Raw genomic sequence first — 15,843 nt, 5'->3', positions numbered from 1 at the left:
GTTTCTACAGTAGCCCAGAAGGGACAAACCAAAACCGTGGCTCTAGATAGTTTTTTTTACCTAGAGCTTTTTTATGGCATTCGACTGCAACCGTACTCACACTTGCAAAATATTTGAGTATTCAGCTGGTTGCAATTCAGTAACCTCAGCACAGATGCTAGTAAAAATACACTGTACCTTTAAATTGATAAGGTCAACCCTCCTGTGGTCTTCACATTCTGTATACACACGTGTCCTCCAGGGTCAAAATGACACGCCTTCACTGAACCCCCAAAATCAAATCAAATCAAATCAAATGCATTTTTAACACTTAATCTATTTTGTCATTCAACTTGTCATTCACCACAAATTGTGTGAATACCTGAGTTATCCCTCTTCACCATCTTTGTGGTGTGGACCTGAATCTGATTATGATTATTTTATCATGATTTTGACTGACAATATTAGCACCTTTTTTGTACAACTGACATGGAAATACGAATAAAGGCAACATTTCACTTTTTGTAATGTTGGGGTCAATCTAGGAAAAGTCATACAATTTCAAGTTGAAAAAATATAATTTAGGGGATTTTTTCTGATGTTAACCACAGTGGCCAGTCATTTTGACCCAAAAATAACAGGAGGGTTAAGAATGGCATGTCTCAATATTGGACTGCTGTGTTTCAGCATTTCATTAGGTTTCCTTTTTCATTGTTTTTGAGTGATTGGATTGGAGATACAGGACGGTTCAGATTATTCAGTTTGTACTTTATATTAGATTCTAGTTTGTGTAATTCATCAGTCAATGGTTCTTACGCAGGATCTAATTTTATTTTCCCTGTAGAGGTTTTTAAAAACAAGATCATATTTTCAATTTGTATACTTGCTATGAGGTTCACCCTCATATTGAGAGAGATTTTTCCACAGAAATTTGAGAGTTCGGAGAGAATGAGGAGAGGTGTTTGTTTACCCGTTTCAGATGATGTTTCAGGATTGTTGTTCTGTTTTAGACTTGATATGACTTGGATCTTGGATCTGCCCAGAGAGTCACCTTTCCTTCAACCATAAGGAATGAACAGACCCAGGCTGAAATCCCACCCCCCTCCCTAAAAAAAAATCACTCAGGACTGCAACAAAACTGTCTCTTGCACTTTTATCACTTACGTTTACCATAACCACTTACTGTTATACTTGCACTGCTAATGTAACAAATGCATCTCACAGGATGTCTTTTTTGCTGCCTTTTTTTTGCACTACCATAACCTCACTTTAAGAAAACTTATGCTGCTGTACGTGTATCTGTATGTTTATATCTATATGTATATCTATATGTAGGACATGTCTTGTCTTATCTGTGTGCACTTTATATGTTTCACCGTGGGAGAGTGGGAAACGTTTTTTCGATTCCTTTGTATGTCTTAACATGCAAAGTAATTGACAATAAAGCTACTTTGACCTTGACTTTGGTCGCGGCGAAATTCCAGCTGTCACTCGCAAATCGTCTTTTAGGCTACATTGAGTCTATGGCATCGAAAACAATAAATAAATTGGGTAATCGTGTTTTTTCAAACCAATTGCATATTCAGTTGTAACTATATTAAACTAGGACATTCGGTGAATTTCGCTAGTTTTGACATGATACTTGCAAGATACATGCTCTCTTTCTCTCTCTCTCTCCTAACTTAAACAAAACGCTCCACTGTCTGTTTTGTTGAATGATTTGCTGGTATCAACTGTGTGTTTTGCATTTAGGTGATGTTTTAGACTGGAGAGTTTATATTTCTTTTCAGTATTTCAAAGTGAATGAGCTGTGGGCGCACCAGAAAAGTGAGCGTCTATCATCATTATCACATGTATGTATATATGTCTATGGCGATTTTAGCCTAACTATCGAGTATCTAAGTAACATGGAGACAAAACTTTGCTTGGTACTCCACGTAGATCATAAACCCTTGAATATAAAAACGACTCAATACACAGCTGCAGTAACTGTTTGACATTTCTGTTAACAATACTGTCATTGCTCTCAAGTGGTTTTTCAGGATGTTTGCTTTGATTTATCTTTAATTCTTACTTTAAGATTACAACAGGAGTAAACCCTATTAATGTGAACAAAAATGATGAAGGAATGATCATTCTTCTCTTTTTATTTTTGTAAACCCAGAGCAAATGTCCTGTTCTTGAGAAGAAATCTCCCTGATGTTGTTGTAGTTATTACATTCGGTCAGGAAAAGAAACTCATCATCCACTACCCGATTACTACAGTGAGTGCAGAGCCTGTTTTCTCGAGGTAGCCATGTTTGTTTGTGTCTACCCCTTTCAATGACAATACTATCTTCCCTCCTCTCTCCCCATGTCCTCTTTCTTTCTTCCCCATCTCTGACACTCAACACATCTATGAGCTGTAGACACTCTCCATATGAGGTGCTGTTTAGGCCATAAATCTAGGGTGCTCGCAAAAACACTACTTCTTTTTTTTTTTTTTTTTTTTTTACAAGCGCTAACTGCTGCTTGTCGATTATGTTACTAGCCTCAAGCCTAGGGGAACTTGGGCTAGTACAAACAGGTTCTTTACACTTAAGAAGTGAAGAACAAAAGCAGGTGTCAAAAGCATGGAGTTCACTTTATTAAATATCCATTAAAACAGGCTACAATAAAAGACAGGCTATCATCATCAGTTGCCCAAAACCTTTGCAAATCACACTCTACAAACATCACTAAACACACACACACACACACACACACACACACACACACACACACACACACACACACACAAACACCCTTCAACAAAGTAACTCTTCAATAACCAGTCTGCTTGTTGTTAGAACATATACACTTATTTGCAGCAGTTCAACCGAAAAGGAAAGGTTGGATTACCTTAAGAAGTGAAGAACAAAAGCAGGTTTCAAACACAAGCTCCCACATTCCTTCTCTTATCCCTGCCTTGCCGAGTGCCTTCAATGACCCCTCGCTGCTCCCTAGTGGACTGGAATTAACCAGACATGATTGAGTGCATGCGTGTCTGTGTGTGTATGGGCGTGCGGCACTACTGATAGCCTGTTACAATTACATATAGTAAACAGACACACACACACACACAAACACCCTCACCCCGCATATACACACTTGAAAAAACACTCAAATCATATATATTTTACTCAATTTTTATATCAATCTCTACCACATCACACTTTTCAAATATGAAGAAATAATACTTCATCAGGTACTTCACATTTGGTTTAAAACTCAAAATATTTATTTTCTCCAGTGTGAATCAACTGGTGTGTCTTGAGATGTGACATTAGACTTAAAGTCTTTCCACACTAAGAACAATGATATGGCTTTTCTCCAGTGTGGATCCTCTGGTGTGTCTTGAGATGAGCCATTAGACGAAACGTCTTTTCACACTGGGAACACTGATGTGGCTTTTCTACAGTATGTGTAATCTGGTGTTTTTTAAGTTCACTGCTACTTTTGAAACCCTTCCCACATGTAGTACACGGATATGGCTTTTCCCCAGTGTGGATCCTCTGGTGTGTCTTGAGATGAGACATTACACTATAGGCCTTTCCACACTCCGAACAAGTATATGGCTTTTCACCAGTGTGGATTCGTTGGTGTGTCTTGAGATCACCCATTTGACTAAAGGCCTTTCCACACTGAGAACACTGATGTGGCTTTTCACCAGTATGGATCCTCTGGTGTCTTTTGAGTTTATCCAATTCACTAAAGGCCTTTCCACACTGAGAACACTGATGGGGCTTTTCCCCAGTATGGATCTTCTGATGTTTCTTGAGACTACCCAATTCACTAAAGGCCTTTCCACACTGAGAACAGTGATAGTGCTTTTCCCCAGTGTGGATTCTCTGGTGTGTCTTGAGATTAGACATGCGACTAAAAGTCTTTCCACACTGAGAACACTGATGGGGCTTTTCCCCAGTGTGTGTCAGCTGGTGGATTGGAAGTTCACCGCTACTCCTGAAACCCTTCCCACATGTAGTACACTGATATGGCTTTTCCCCTGTGTGGATCATCTGGTGTTTCTTGAGTACACCTATTCGACTAAAGGCCTTTCCACACTGAGAACAATGATATGGCTTTTCGCCAGTGTGGATCATCTGGTGTGTCTTAAGATGAAACATATGAATAAAAGTCTTTCCACACTGAGAACACTGATGTGGCTTTTCTCCAGTATGTGTCAGCTGGTGGTTTCTAAGTTCTTTGCTAATTTTGAAACCATTTCCACATGTACTACACTGATATGGCTTTTCTCCAGTATGGATCATCTGGTGTTTCTTGAGACTACTCAAATCACTAAAGGCCTTTCCACACTGAGAACAATGATGGGGCTTTTCTCCTGTGTGGATCCTCTGGTGTGTTTTGAGATTACTTATTTGAATAAAGGTCTTTCCACACTGAGAACACTGATGGGGCTTTTCCCCAGTATGGATCTTCTGATGTTTCTTGAGACTACCCAAATCACTAAAGGCCTTTCCACACTGAGAACACTGATGGGGCTTTTCTCCTATGTGGATCGTCTGGTGTCTTTTGAGATGACCTATTTGAATAAAGGTCTTTCCACACTGAGAACACTGATGGGGCTTTTCCCCAGTATGGATCTTCTGATGTTTCTTGAGATTACCCAAATCACTAAAGGCCTTTCCACACTGAGAACACTGATGGGGCTTTTCTCCTGTGTGGATCCTCTGGTGTCTTTTGAGATTACTTATTTGAATAAAGGTCTTTCCACACTGAGAACACTGATGGGGCTTTTCCCCAGTATGGATCTTCTGATGTTTCTTGAGACTACCCAAATCACTAAAGGCCTTTCCACACTGAGAACACTGATGGGGCTTTTCTCCTGTGTGGATCCTCTGGTGTCTTTTGAGATTACTTATTTGAATAAAGGTCTTTCCACACTGAGAACACTGATGGGGCTTTTCTCCTGTGTGTGTTCGTTGATGAATCGCAAGAGCGGAACGTGCAGCAAAGGTTTTGAAACACTGAGAGCATTCATGTATTTTCTTCATTGTGTTCGTTTGGTGATGTCTGATGACTTTCTTTCTTTGTTCCTCTGTCATCCTTTTGCTAGTATGGATCCTTTGAACTTCTCCTGTAACATTAGAAAATATTTGTTAAATAATATCCCTCTCCTCTATTTGTTACATTAGCACCACAACACTGGAAACAATGTGGTTTTGATTGACTGGCTATTTGCTAGAATAGTTTATCACTTCGAAGTCCCTTAGGCTAAAAGTGAACCCCTAGAGACTGTACAGAGAAAGCTAGAGGGCTTTAAGGACTGTGTGTGTGTAGTTATGTACTGCTTTGCTAGTTAAATTGTACTTAGATTACTTGGATTACTCTGAATTTGCAATCTTGGCAATTACCCTGTTTGCCAAGTTAGTTTCACTCACTGGCTGGTTTGTCAAGCCACACCTCCAACAATCAGCCACTTTTGTGTAATCAAGATCTGGGAGGGCCTTCAGCCAGGTGCAATCAGTGAGCATGCTACTTCCATAGGGCTGCTGCTGAAGCGTCAGCGGAAGTGTCAGCCCTTTTCGTGTGAAGACCTTTTTGGGTAAAGACGTACAAGTCTACCTGTACAAGTCCACCGAAACAAGGTTCACAAACAAGGTAAACTTTTTTCATTTTGACTCTGCCATAGCCATGTGTCACAGTAGCATCTCTGTTGTCACTGGTTGTCAAAAAAGATCACAGCGCAGCAGACGGCAGCGCAACCTGGGTAACCTCCGCTCACTTCAACAAACCTCATCTACTGTAACCTCTTTCCCTGTTGGCCTGTGGAACTGTCAGTCTGCAGTCAAGAAAGCTGATTTCATCTCAGGTTATGCCAACCACCTCTCCCTAGGGCTCTTAGCTCTCACGGAGACATGGATCACACCTGAAGACAATGCTACCCCGGCAGCACTCTCCACCAACTATGCCTTCTCCCATACTCCCCAGCCATCTGGTCGTGGAGGTGGGACGGGGCTGCTGATTTCAGACAACTGGAAATTCACTCCACTGCTGCCTTCAAACAGGTATGCCTCCTTTGAATATCATGCAATTATGGTAACTGCTCCTGTTAAAACTTATGTGATTGTTATCTACCGTCCACCAGGACAACAGGGTGATTTCGTCCATGAGCTGGACACCCTGCTGTCATCCATCCCTGAGCAGGAGTGTCCAACACTCATCCTTGGCGACATGAACATCCACCTAGACAATCCCAACTCAGCTGACTTTCGAACCCTGGTTCACTCGTTCGACCTACAACAGGTCCCCACTCCTCCAACTCACAAAGCAGGAAAAGAGCTTGACCTCATCCTTGCTCGGAACTGCACCACGGACAACCTAACGGTAACCCCTCTGCATTGCTCAGACCACTTCTTCATTCGCTTCGATGTTCGGCTCATTAAGCAACCCTCTGTCCCCACTCCGATGGTCTCGTTCCGGCGCAACCTCCGCAACCTCTCTCCCACCCACTTTTCCTCTCTGGTTTCTTCTGCTCTTCCACCTTTATCCACTTTCTCCTCACTAGGTGTCAATGATGCCACAGAAGCTCTCTGCTCCACTCTGAGCTCATGCTTGGACAGCCTGTGTCCACTTTCCACCAGACCTGCTCGATCTACCCAGTCTCATTCGTGGCTGAGTGATACCCTCCGAACGCAGCGCTCCAATCTCAGAGCGGCTGAGAGAAAGTGGCACAAATCTGCCGCGCTGGACGATCTTGCAAGCTACCAGACACTGCTGGCCTCCTTCTCATCCAGCATCACTGCTGCTAAGAAGACTTTTTTCAATGACAAAATCAACGGTGCAACTGACGCTCGGAAACTATTCTCCACCTTCAAAACTCTGCTCTACCCTCCTCCTCCCCCCCCCAGCTACTAACCTCACTGCTGATAACTTTGCTTCCGTTTTCACAGAGAAAGTGGCAGCCATCGGGCAACAGTTCGACCAACTGTCCCCCTCCCCTAAGGGCGCAACCGTCAATAGCTCATCTTTTCCTTCTTTCATCCCTCTCAGCGAGAGTGAGGTCTCCAAAATCCTAACAGGTAGCCGTCCAACTACATGCCCGCTGGACCCCATCCCATCCAACATCCTTCAAGCCATATCGCCTGCCGTCTTACCGGCAATAACACAGGTGATTAATGCTTCATTTAATTCTGGAACATTTCCTTCTCTTTTCAAAGTGGCTCGGGTAACGCCGCTGCTCAAGAAGCCGTCTCTCGATCCCACTCAGGTGGAAAACTATCGACCGGTCTCACTTCTCACGCTCCTATCTAAAACCATTGAGAAGGCAGCTTCCAAACAGGTCACCGAGTTCCTGTCAAAGAACAATCTCCTCGATCCGAACCAGTCTGGATTCAAAAGCGGTCACTCCACCGAAACAGCCCTGTTGTCTGTAATGGAGGCCTTAAAAACAGCTAGAGCAGCAGCTCAATCCTCGGCTCTCGTCCTGCTTGACTTATCAGCTGCGTTTGATACAGTCAACCACCGCATCCTTCTGTCCATACTGTCAAGTATGGGCATTTCTGGCAATGCGCACTCCTGGTTTGAATCCTACCTCACTGGGCGCTCGTTCAACGTGTCATGGCAAGGTCAGCTGTCTGTACCTCACCGCCTCACCACTGGGGTGCCCCAAGGCTCGGTGATGGGACCACTTCTCTTTGCCATTTACACCACCTCGTTGGGCCCTATCATCCGCTCGCATGTTTTTTCCTAACACCGTTATGCCGATGATACTCAACTGTTTCTGTCTTTCCCTCCTGAGGACACCACGGTCTCGGCGCGGATTTCGGACTGTCTCGCTGATATATCCACATGGATGAAAAATCACCACCTTCAGCTGAACCTGGCCAAAACGGAACTGATGGTCTTCCCAGCCAAACAGGTCATCCACCACAACATCAAGATCAATACTGACTCTTTATATCTTGCTCCATCCAAAACAGCAAGAAACCTCGGGGTCATTATTGATGACCAACTGACCTTTACGGCCCACATCGCCTCTGTCTCCAGGTCGTGCCGCTTTGCGCTATACAACATCCGCAAAATCAGGCCGTACCTAACCCAGTATGCCACCCAGCTGCTGGTGCAAACCTTGGTGAGCTCCCGCCTTGACTACTGCAACGCCCTCCTAACGGGCCTGCCGGCTTGCGTGGTGAAACCACTACAGATGATCCAGAACGCGGCGGCGCGTCTGGTGTTCAACCAACCGAAAAGGGCACACGTCACCCCGCTACTCATCGAGCTCCACTGGCTGCCAGTAGCTGCTCGCATTAAGTTCAAGTCACTTATGCTTGCCTACAGAGTGCTTACTGGTTCTGCTCCCACCTACCTAAATGCTCTTGTAAGGGCAAATGTTACACCCAGGACGCTGCGCTAGTGAGCGTCGTTTGGCACTGCCGTCCGTGCAAGCATGGCAATCAAGACTATTTTCATTTGTAGTTCCACGTTGGTGGAACGAACTGCCTAGTACTACCAGAGCAGGGGCGTCCCTCTCTACCTTCAAGAAGCTTTTGAAGACCCAACTCTTCAGAGAGCACCTCCCCTCCTAACTGGCACCTGACTAGCGCTTAACTTGCACTTCAACAGTTACATTCCTGCACTTCTTTTTCCTCTTTTCTAGGTTGTTGTTTTTCTAATTCTCATGTAAAGTAGTATTTATTGTTACACCATGCTTTTTTTATTGCTCTTAGCTTGACTGTTCTCTCCCTTGTACGTCGCTTTGGACAAAAGCGTCTGCTAAATGACTAAATGTAAATGTAAATGTAAATGTAAATGTAAGCAGAGATACAGGCACATGAGTTACAGATCTGGAGACAAAATGATGACAGGCATTTTAAATGTAACAGACTGCAAATTGCATCCCATCATTAAGGTATTCCGATGGTATCTCTATTCTCTCAATAGGTCTCACATTTATTTGGTAAAGCAGAAGATAAAGCCAGGGGGTTTTACATTTTGTTTTTAAATCAACTTTTAAATAACCATGAATGTGTGAGTTCCAATGGAATGAAATATTACTTAATCTATTATTAAAATCATTATATTAAACATTATACCAGTTTTATAGCTGATGTTACAGTCTCCTCAATTTAACTCGTAATATTATGATAGGTTTAAAAGGTAGAAACCCTTGGGGTGACTGTGCATCTTCATATTCACATGAGTTAATATTAACTGACACTAGAAACAATCTCGGTGCCCTTGCAGCTTCATATTAACATGATTTCATTTTCACTTCATATTAACTATCATAAGATTTTCATGATACAAACATATTCAACTTACTTGTAGGAGTAGAGTCATCGTGACCATATTCTCTCAAATCAGATGTTTCCTCCTGTCTAAATTCCAATGGTGAATACTCTTCTTCTTTGTGGGTCAAGGTTGGTGATGTGTATATTTCAGTCTTACAGTCAAGTTCCAGTCCAGGCTTTTCTTCCACTTTCGGAATTGCAGACAGATACTCTTGCAGGAAATCATCAAATTCTTCTTCTTTGATCTCCTCCTTCACTGACATGATCAGTTGTGATGGTTCAGTAGATCCTGACATTTCAGACTTCAGTTCTGTTTTTTAAAGAAAATCAAGTCAAACCTTCATTCACGGCAAGATTAATATAGTGCAAATGTGCAAACAAAGAACTACAATGTAGTTGAACTGTGGGAGACTTACACTTCTACAGTATGCTTCCAAAGAATGACACACATAATCCTTTAGAGAATCCCAGTACCAGTCAGTTCAGTTCTGTTTTGCAAAGGAAATCCACTCTAACATTCCTTCAATGCAAGGATAATACAGTTAAATAAAGAACTACAGTATAGTGGTATTGTTGTTGAATTACTCATACAGTATCTATCCAAGCATCCCAGTGTCTAACTTACAAAAGTGTGTTCAGTATCCATCCAGAGCATCCCAGTGTCTACCTTACAATGGTGAGTTCAGACTCCCCTATGTGTTGTTAATATAGTGCATCCTCTTTCTGATCAATCAGCTTCTTGGATTCAAGCCTAACCAATCAGTTGCAGGAGCTTTTGGAAAGCAAATTAGAATGACAAAGGACTATGGGAAGGAATTCCATGTGTTCACGTCTGATGATCCTCAGGTGGGCGTGGTCGGGGTTCAACCTACTTACTCTATGTTTCCACTTGGGCGGTAATCGTCCCGCTCTCATTGGGAATGAATGGAGACGATATCCCGCCTGTAGAGCAAGGAAACGCCTCCGCCGCCCTTTCAAAGTTGGCGATTCTTTAACTTTATGCAAATGCGAACCACACGGTAACCAATCAGTTCAGCGTGTGTGAGAATTGGAAGCCGACGTTGTGCAGAAGGGCGGGAGTAATAAAAAAAAAAATCAAAACAACATGGCGGAGTCTCTGGAGTCTGTTACTGGGAAATATTTTATGTGAATAAAGGTGAATACAGGTGTACACGACAGGTGTACACAACTTTTATATGTCTACATCGACTCGGTTTGTTGTTTATATACTAAACGAACACAGAATATTGTATGTCTTAACTGAAGCTCTCGACCATTATTGTTAGCTTGCTGCTAACACTTTAACAGAACATCCGTTGAGAACACATAGTAGCTAGCTAGCTGGCTGCTAATGAATTAAAATAGAACTTGAAACAAGTGCCAAGTAGCCTATGATATTGTTGGGATCGTGATTTAACTGGCTGATATAAATTAATCTGATAAAATAAATGAATCAGAGCATGAGTGACAGCCGCAACATCTATCATTATTTTCATGAGTTCACAAGCTAAGCTGCTATATTATCGCTGCACTGCAACTGAACTTGCTACTTGACAGCCAAACTTGAATTGTCTTAAAAACAACCCGCCGGAATACTGCCTGGCGATAAAACGTCTATGTGGAAACATAGCTTAAGAGGTCAAGGGGTAGGTGGGGTGGGCTGGTAAACTGAAGGAACCCTCCATTGTTCCTCAAAGCTTTTCATACTGTATGTTTGTTTGTGCATTTAGGTAGGCATATGTGTATGTGTGTGGGAATGTATTTATGTTTTATAATAGTTTATAACTTGATATGAGGACAGAGGATAAATATAATATAAGACCTTTATATAAGCCTTCAATCTTCCTTAAAGCTTTGTGTGTTTGTGTGTGTGTCAATTCATCAGACTTTTTATTTGTTTTTTGTAATGACTGTGAATGGCAGTGGAATATCTTGCTCAACTACAATGTCTGGACTCCTGTGATTAGGCACTCTACTTTAAGAATACAACAGAAATAAATACAATTCACATGAGTCAAATCACAAAACTTTGTTTCCTTCTTTTCGTAGAACATAGAACAAGAAAGCGTAACGTCAAACCATTTGTAACACAGCAAAGACACTTAGATCTATTTGCCATTTCAAATCGATGGCGAACATCATATGAAGATCGCATGGTTAACATCGTTGGGCTAAAATTAATTAATTTAACGTCTTATCTCTGCATTACTCATTAGTTTACCTTTCAGTGATTTTTTTACTTTGTTTAATGTCCTCACTTGAAGAATTGGCCAGATGTGGACGAGAAGGGAGAGTTAGGTAAGTATGAATGAAAAATCGGTAACAGTGGTTGATTCTACTGACTGCAGTGTAACGTAGTACTCTCTGATTTCGAGGGTCAAACAGAGGATAGTAACGATAGTAACGACAGGGGGTCTGTGATTTGTCAAACTCGTCTTCTGCTTCTTGCTCTGCTAACCCTCGACAGACAGACTTTGAAGGTTGAACCCGTTGAAAACCGGCAATGCATTATTGAGCTTTATGCATACTTTTAGAGCAGAGGTCGCCAACCTGTCGATCGCGATCGACGTTTCGATCTCGAAGACCTTCCCTGTCGATCTCCAAATTATAATTTTTTTTAAATACAGAAAAAAATAAGAATTTTTTTTTTTACATTTTCTGAAGTGTCTTCTGAAATGTTTTCTAACGGACTTCGGAAGACCAACGTCAGAAAAGATCTCCGCCTGATTCATGAAAGCCAGCTATTTAAATCTGAGGATGTCCGTAGAGTTGATATGAACGTAATCACCAACGATTTCTCACAAATTCAGGCCTTCCCACTAAATGCCCCTTCTAAAGCAGCTTGCACACTGCCCCGACAAACGCCAACATTCTCCAACAAACGCCAACAAACACCAACAGTTGGGTCAGTGTGCGCCAGCAGTTGGTGTTTGTTGGTCATTGTCGGAAGAGTTCAACATGTTCAGTCGGACTGGGTAAAGTTGCAGAATATCTGACCAATGCAGAGAGATTTCCAACATTCTGAAAGCTCGTCTGACAGCTCGCAACTAGGCTCAACTCGCGTGCATAACATCCTCGAGCTCTCTTGGATGTCGTTGTTATCTTGGTTATCGGCCAGTTTGTTAAATAAACCGATATCCTAAATCTATTTATAGATTAACGTTATGTATTAGCTTACCCAAATGAACTGTTTTCGAGACAGATATTTGTCTATTTTAACTTCTACGACTCGTTTAACACTGCAAGAAAACGTGTTTCTAGATATTGTAACAAATCACGGAAGTGTGAAATATTTGTTATGGCTTTTTATTAAACACTAAACACAACACACTGTCAAAATGGCACGGGCTTTATGCCCTGGTACAAGTTATCACGAACAGACTGTGCTACCGTCACACACCTGTATAACCTCTGTCCCAACAGAGCGCTAGTGCATCACATAGAGAACAGTATGCGCCCGCCGCACGGCATTATGGGGCGACTATGCCGGCACGTTACAATATTAATATTAATGTTTACGGTGACACTTTCCAGGAGTACGTTTGCACTTATGTTAGCTATCGACCACTCCCACTTCGTTCCACTTACCGCGTTGGTTTTCGAAATATTAATATGCACGCTGCCTGCTTTTACATACTGTTGTATGAAAAAGTTTTGGCACCCCTCTGAGGCTGCATGATAATTTACTCTGTCTTCACCAAAAAAAGATCACAGTGGTATATTGTTCATTTTCTAGTTAACACTGAGTACTGGGGTGTTTTCCAGACAAAGATATTTAGTGTAGCAGTATTTGAAATGAAATCAAATGTGAAAAATAGGCTGTGCAAATATTTAGGCACCCTAATCATTTTCATGATTTGAATACCTGTAACTACTCAATACTGAATAATTGCAACACATAATTAGTCTGATTAGCTTGTTAAGCCTTCAATTCCATAGAAAGGTGCATTCAATCATTAGAAAAACTATCTAAGGTAGCCAATTGCAAGATGTGCTTCTCCTTGATTCTCCTTTGAAGAGTGGCAACATGGGGGCCTCAAAACAACTGTCAAATTATCTGAAAACAAAGATTGTCAGTGTTGTGTTGTAACTTCAGTTGATAAATAAAGCAGTTCATATCCAGCCTGCTCATTGCAAATGTGTTTTTTCTTGTTCATATTGTGTGCGGTTAACAAATATTTTCCTTTTTATGTTGCACTGAAATTAAGTGATTTAGTGTGTTCTTGGTCACATCAATTTGAAAGCTGGACCAAAGTGTTTAATTTCACTCAATTACAATTAGGCTAAATAAAAAGTTAAGTTGTAAGTACAGTCTGGACAGTCTTTTTCTCTCACACCTCAATAGGTAGATCTTGCCTGTCACCAAGGCAGAGTTTGTGATCTTTGGCCAAAAAAGTTTGGTGACCACTGTTTTAGAGCATCAACTCGTACCTGCGTACTTTGATGTCAAAATGTGTGCCAGGTACGCAAAATGCGTACATGTTGGCAGGTCTGCTGATCACACATGGTACATTTGCCGAACTCAAAAGTGGTATCTACAGTATTGTGATAGGCAAGCCAACAGATCAAAACAATCTGGGGCCCCACTGACCAGACTGGACGCTCATTGGGCCCACATGTAAGTTTGAGACCCCTGGTCAAGATACTCCACAGTCAAGATACTCCACAGTCACCCACAGTCAAGATACTCCACAGTCAATATACTCCACTGCCACCCACAGTCAAGATACTACACTGCCACCCACAGTCAAGATACTCCACTGCCACCCACAGTCAAGACACCATATTTCCATAACTGCAAGATCCACGCTTGATGATGGGGGCATGCACAAAAGTATAAAATAGAATACAATATAGAAATATGATATGTTGTAAAGTATTGGGAACACACAATAGCATTTAATAGTTATCGAGTTCCATTGTGTTGTGGTCAGAAATACATTGATGTGAATTAACATCTGAATCACGCACCTGACATATAAAATTTCAAAAGAAAGAGGGTCTCATCACTTCCATATGGACAGAAAAGAAGGAGCAGTTGTTTGTAGAAGAGAAGAGAGCACAAAATAGTGGATATCTATCTATCTTTAACTCCTTATCACCCTGCCAGTCTCACACTCCATACTGTATATCTTTCTATCTCTCTATCTTCCAATCTATCTGACTTTACCCAACTCTCTCCGTTCAGAAACACACAGACACACGCACACGCACACACGCACTTACGCACGCACGCACAGACAGACACACAGGCACTTCCCCTTTTTCCTTCTCCTTTGTCTGCATGCATTGAATTGCACTAAATGTTTTCGTCTTTTACTACTTATTTTGAATTCTGAAATGTGTTTGCCTTGCCATGCATGCACATACCCTATTCTACAGTTCATCCATCTTAAAATGTGTAGATGCAATATAGCTTATACGCGGTATTCAGCTAGACAGGTTAGCAGCATAACAGGCATGTGTCGTGAAAAACTTTTCCAAAACCGAACTTTTAAACGGAACTTTTACCCATGGAGCTGTTCGGCAACTAGGAGCTTATGAGCTCCCCTCGTAAACTTTACACACACCAGATATTTATATTGCATAGCCCAAGTTATCATGGCATATAAGTATTCTATCACTACTTGACTTACCTTATAAAAAGTGATCTCCACACAAAATTGCTAGGCGTCGGTGAGTCGCGGTAATAGTCCCATACGCTCGCTTTTAAACTTCTCCTACAGTCGTCTTCGGTTCCTTTTAAACGCCTCGGGATTTAGAAGTATTGCGTTTACCGTTCGCTTGCAGGGAATGCAGACTATTACACAATAATAGCAACAATTTCTACTGATCAAACCAAGGCGCCATCCGTGAGATTCGTTTTATGCTTGTCACTACCGGATGGTAGTCGCGCATGCGCACTACCCGATCAGTCACTACCCTATGGTAGTCGCGCACATCGCGCATGCGCCACTTTGCGACACTATAGACAGCGGAATACAATCGCTGGCTAAAGCTGATGGAAGTTCGCAAAAGACGGTATACTTTAAGAAGTTTGGTCATTGTATACAGCTGTAAGTTCTTAACGTTTGTATAACAAAGAAGTTAAAGATATACTGGATATCCTCTTTTGTTCTCTCTGTCAAGTTCTATTGGCTAGCACAACAATGCTTTATTTGTTTTACGTACTGCTATATTTTCTCACTTCTTCATAATACAAACTATTTGCCTTTTACCCAGACATCCCAAGTCTCCCGGAAGTTCCGGGAGTCTCCCGCATATTGATAACGACTCCCTGATGCCCCCAAATTACTTAAAATCTCCCGGAATCTAGAGCGAGCGAGCAAGACCGCGCACGCGAGACAGACGTGCTCTAAACCGCGTAAGCATCTGTGTAGCGCGCGCACGACAGAGAGGGAGAGGGACCTAGAGACTGTGCGTGTGTGGCAGTGTGAGTGTGTGCCTCATGAAGCATCCTGATTGGCCTGTTTCGGTAAGTCAACCAATCAATTTTCAGTGTGGGCGGGCTTTTATGTCTTCTCCTGAACCGAATTAATCAGTTCAGTGTATCTAGGAACAGGAGCACCAAGGCAGAGGGAGAGTACCCTAA

General features: G+C 42.1%; 1 protein-coding gene and 1 long non-coding RNA gene across 2 annotated transcripts; both read right to left on the bottom strand.

The window, feature by feature from the left end:
• Positions 1 to 2,586: 2,586 nt before the first annotated feature.
• On the bottom strand, positions 2,587 to 9,447 carry LOC116219767 (zinc finger protein 347-like). The gene is made up of 2 exons (XM_031563625.2): positions 9,283 to 9,447; positions 2,587 to 5,095 (listed from the first exon to the last, which is right to left on the bottom strand). Exon 2 carries the CDS (start codon positions 5,061 to 5,063, stop codon positions 3,306 to 3,308), a length of 1,758 nt encoding a protein of 585 aa, XP_031419485.1. The 5' UTR covers positions 5,064 to 5,095; positions 9,283 to 9,447; the 3' UTR covers positions 2,587 to 3,305.
• A 74-nt stretch (positions 9,448 to 9,521) lies between these two features.
• LOC116219829 lies at positions 9,522 to 15,121 on the bottom strand. Its single transcript, XR_004163315.1, has 3 exons — positions 14,888 to 15,121; positions 9,668 to 9,771; positions 9,522 to 9,561 (listed from the first exon to the last, which is right to left on the bottom strand). It is a non-coding gene; the product is annotated as an uncharacterized LOC116219829 (long non-coding RNA).
• Between the last annotated feature and the right edge of the window lie 722 nt (positions 15,122 to 15,843).

The sequence above is a fragment of the Clupea harengus genome, chromosome 26 (genome assembly GCF_900700415.2).
Source record: "Clupea harengus chromosome 26, Ch_v2.0.2, whole genome shotgun sequence".
Classification (NCBI taxonomy): domain Eukaryota; kingdom Metazoa; phylum Chordata; class Actinopteri; order Clupeiformes; family Clupeidae; genus Clupea; species Clupea harengus.
The sequence above is the reverse complement of the archived record's forward strand: the minus strand, read 5'-3'. Positions and strand labels throughout refer to the sequence as shown.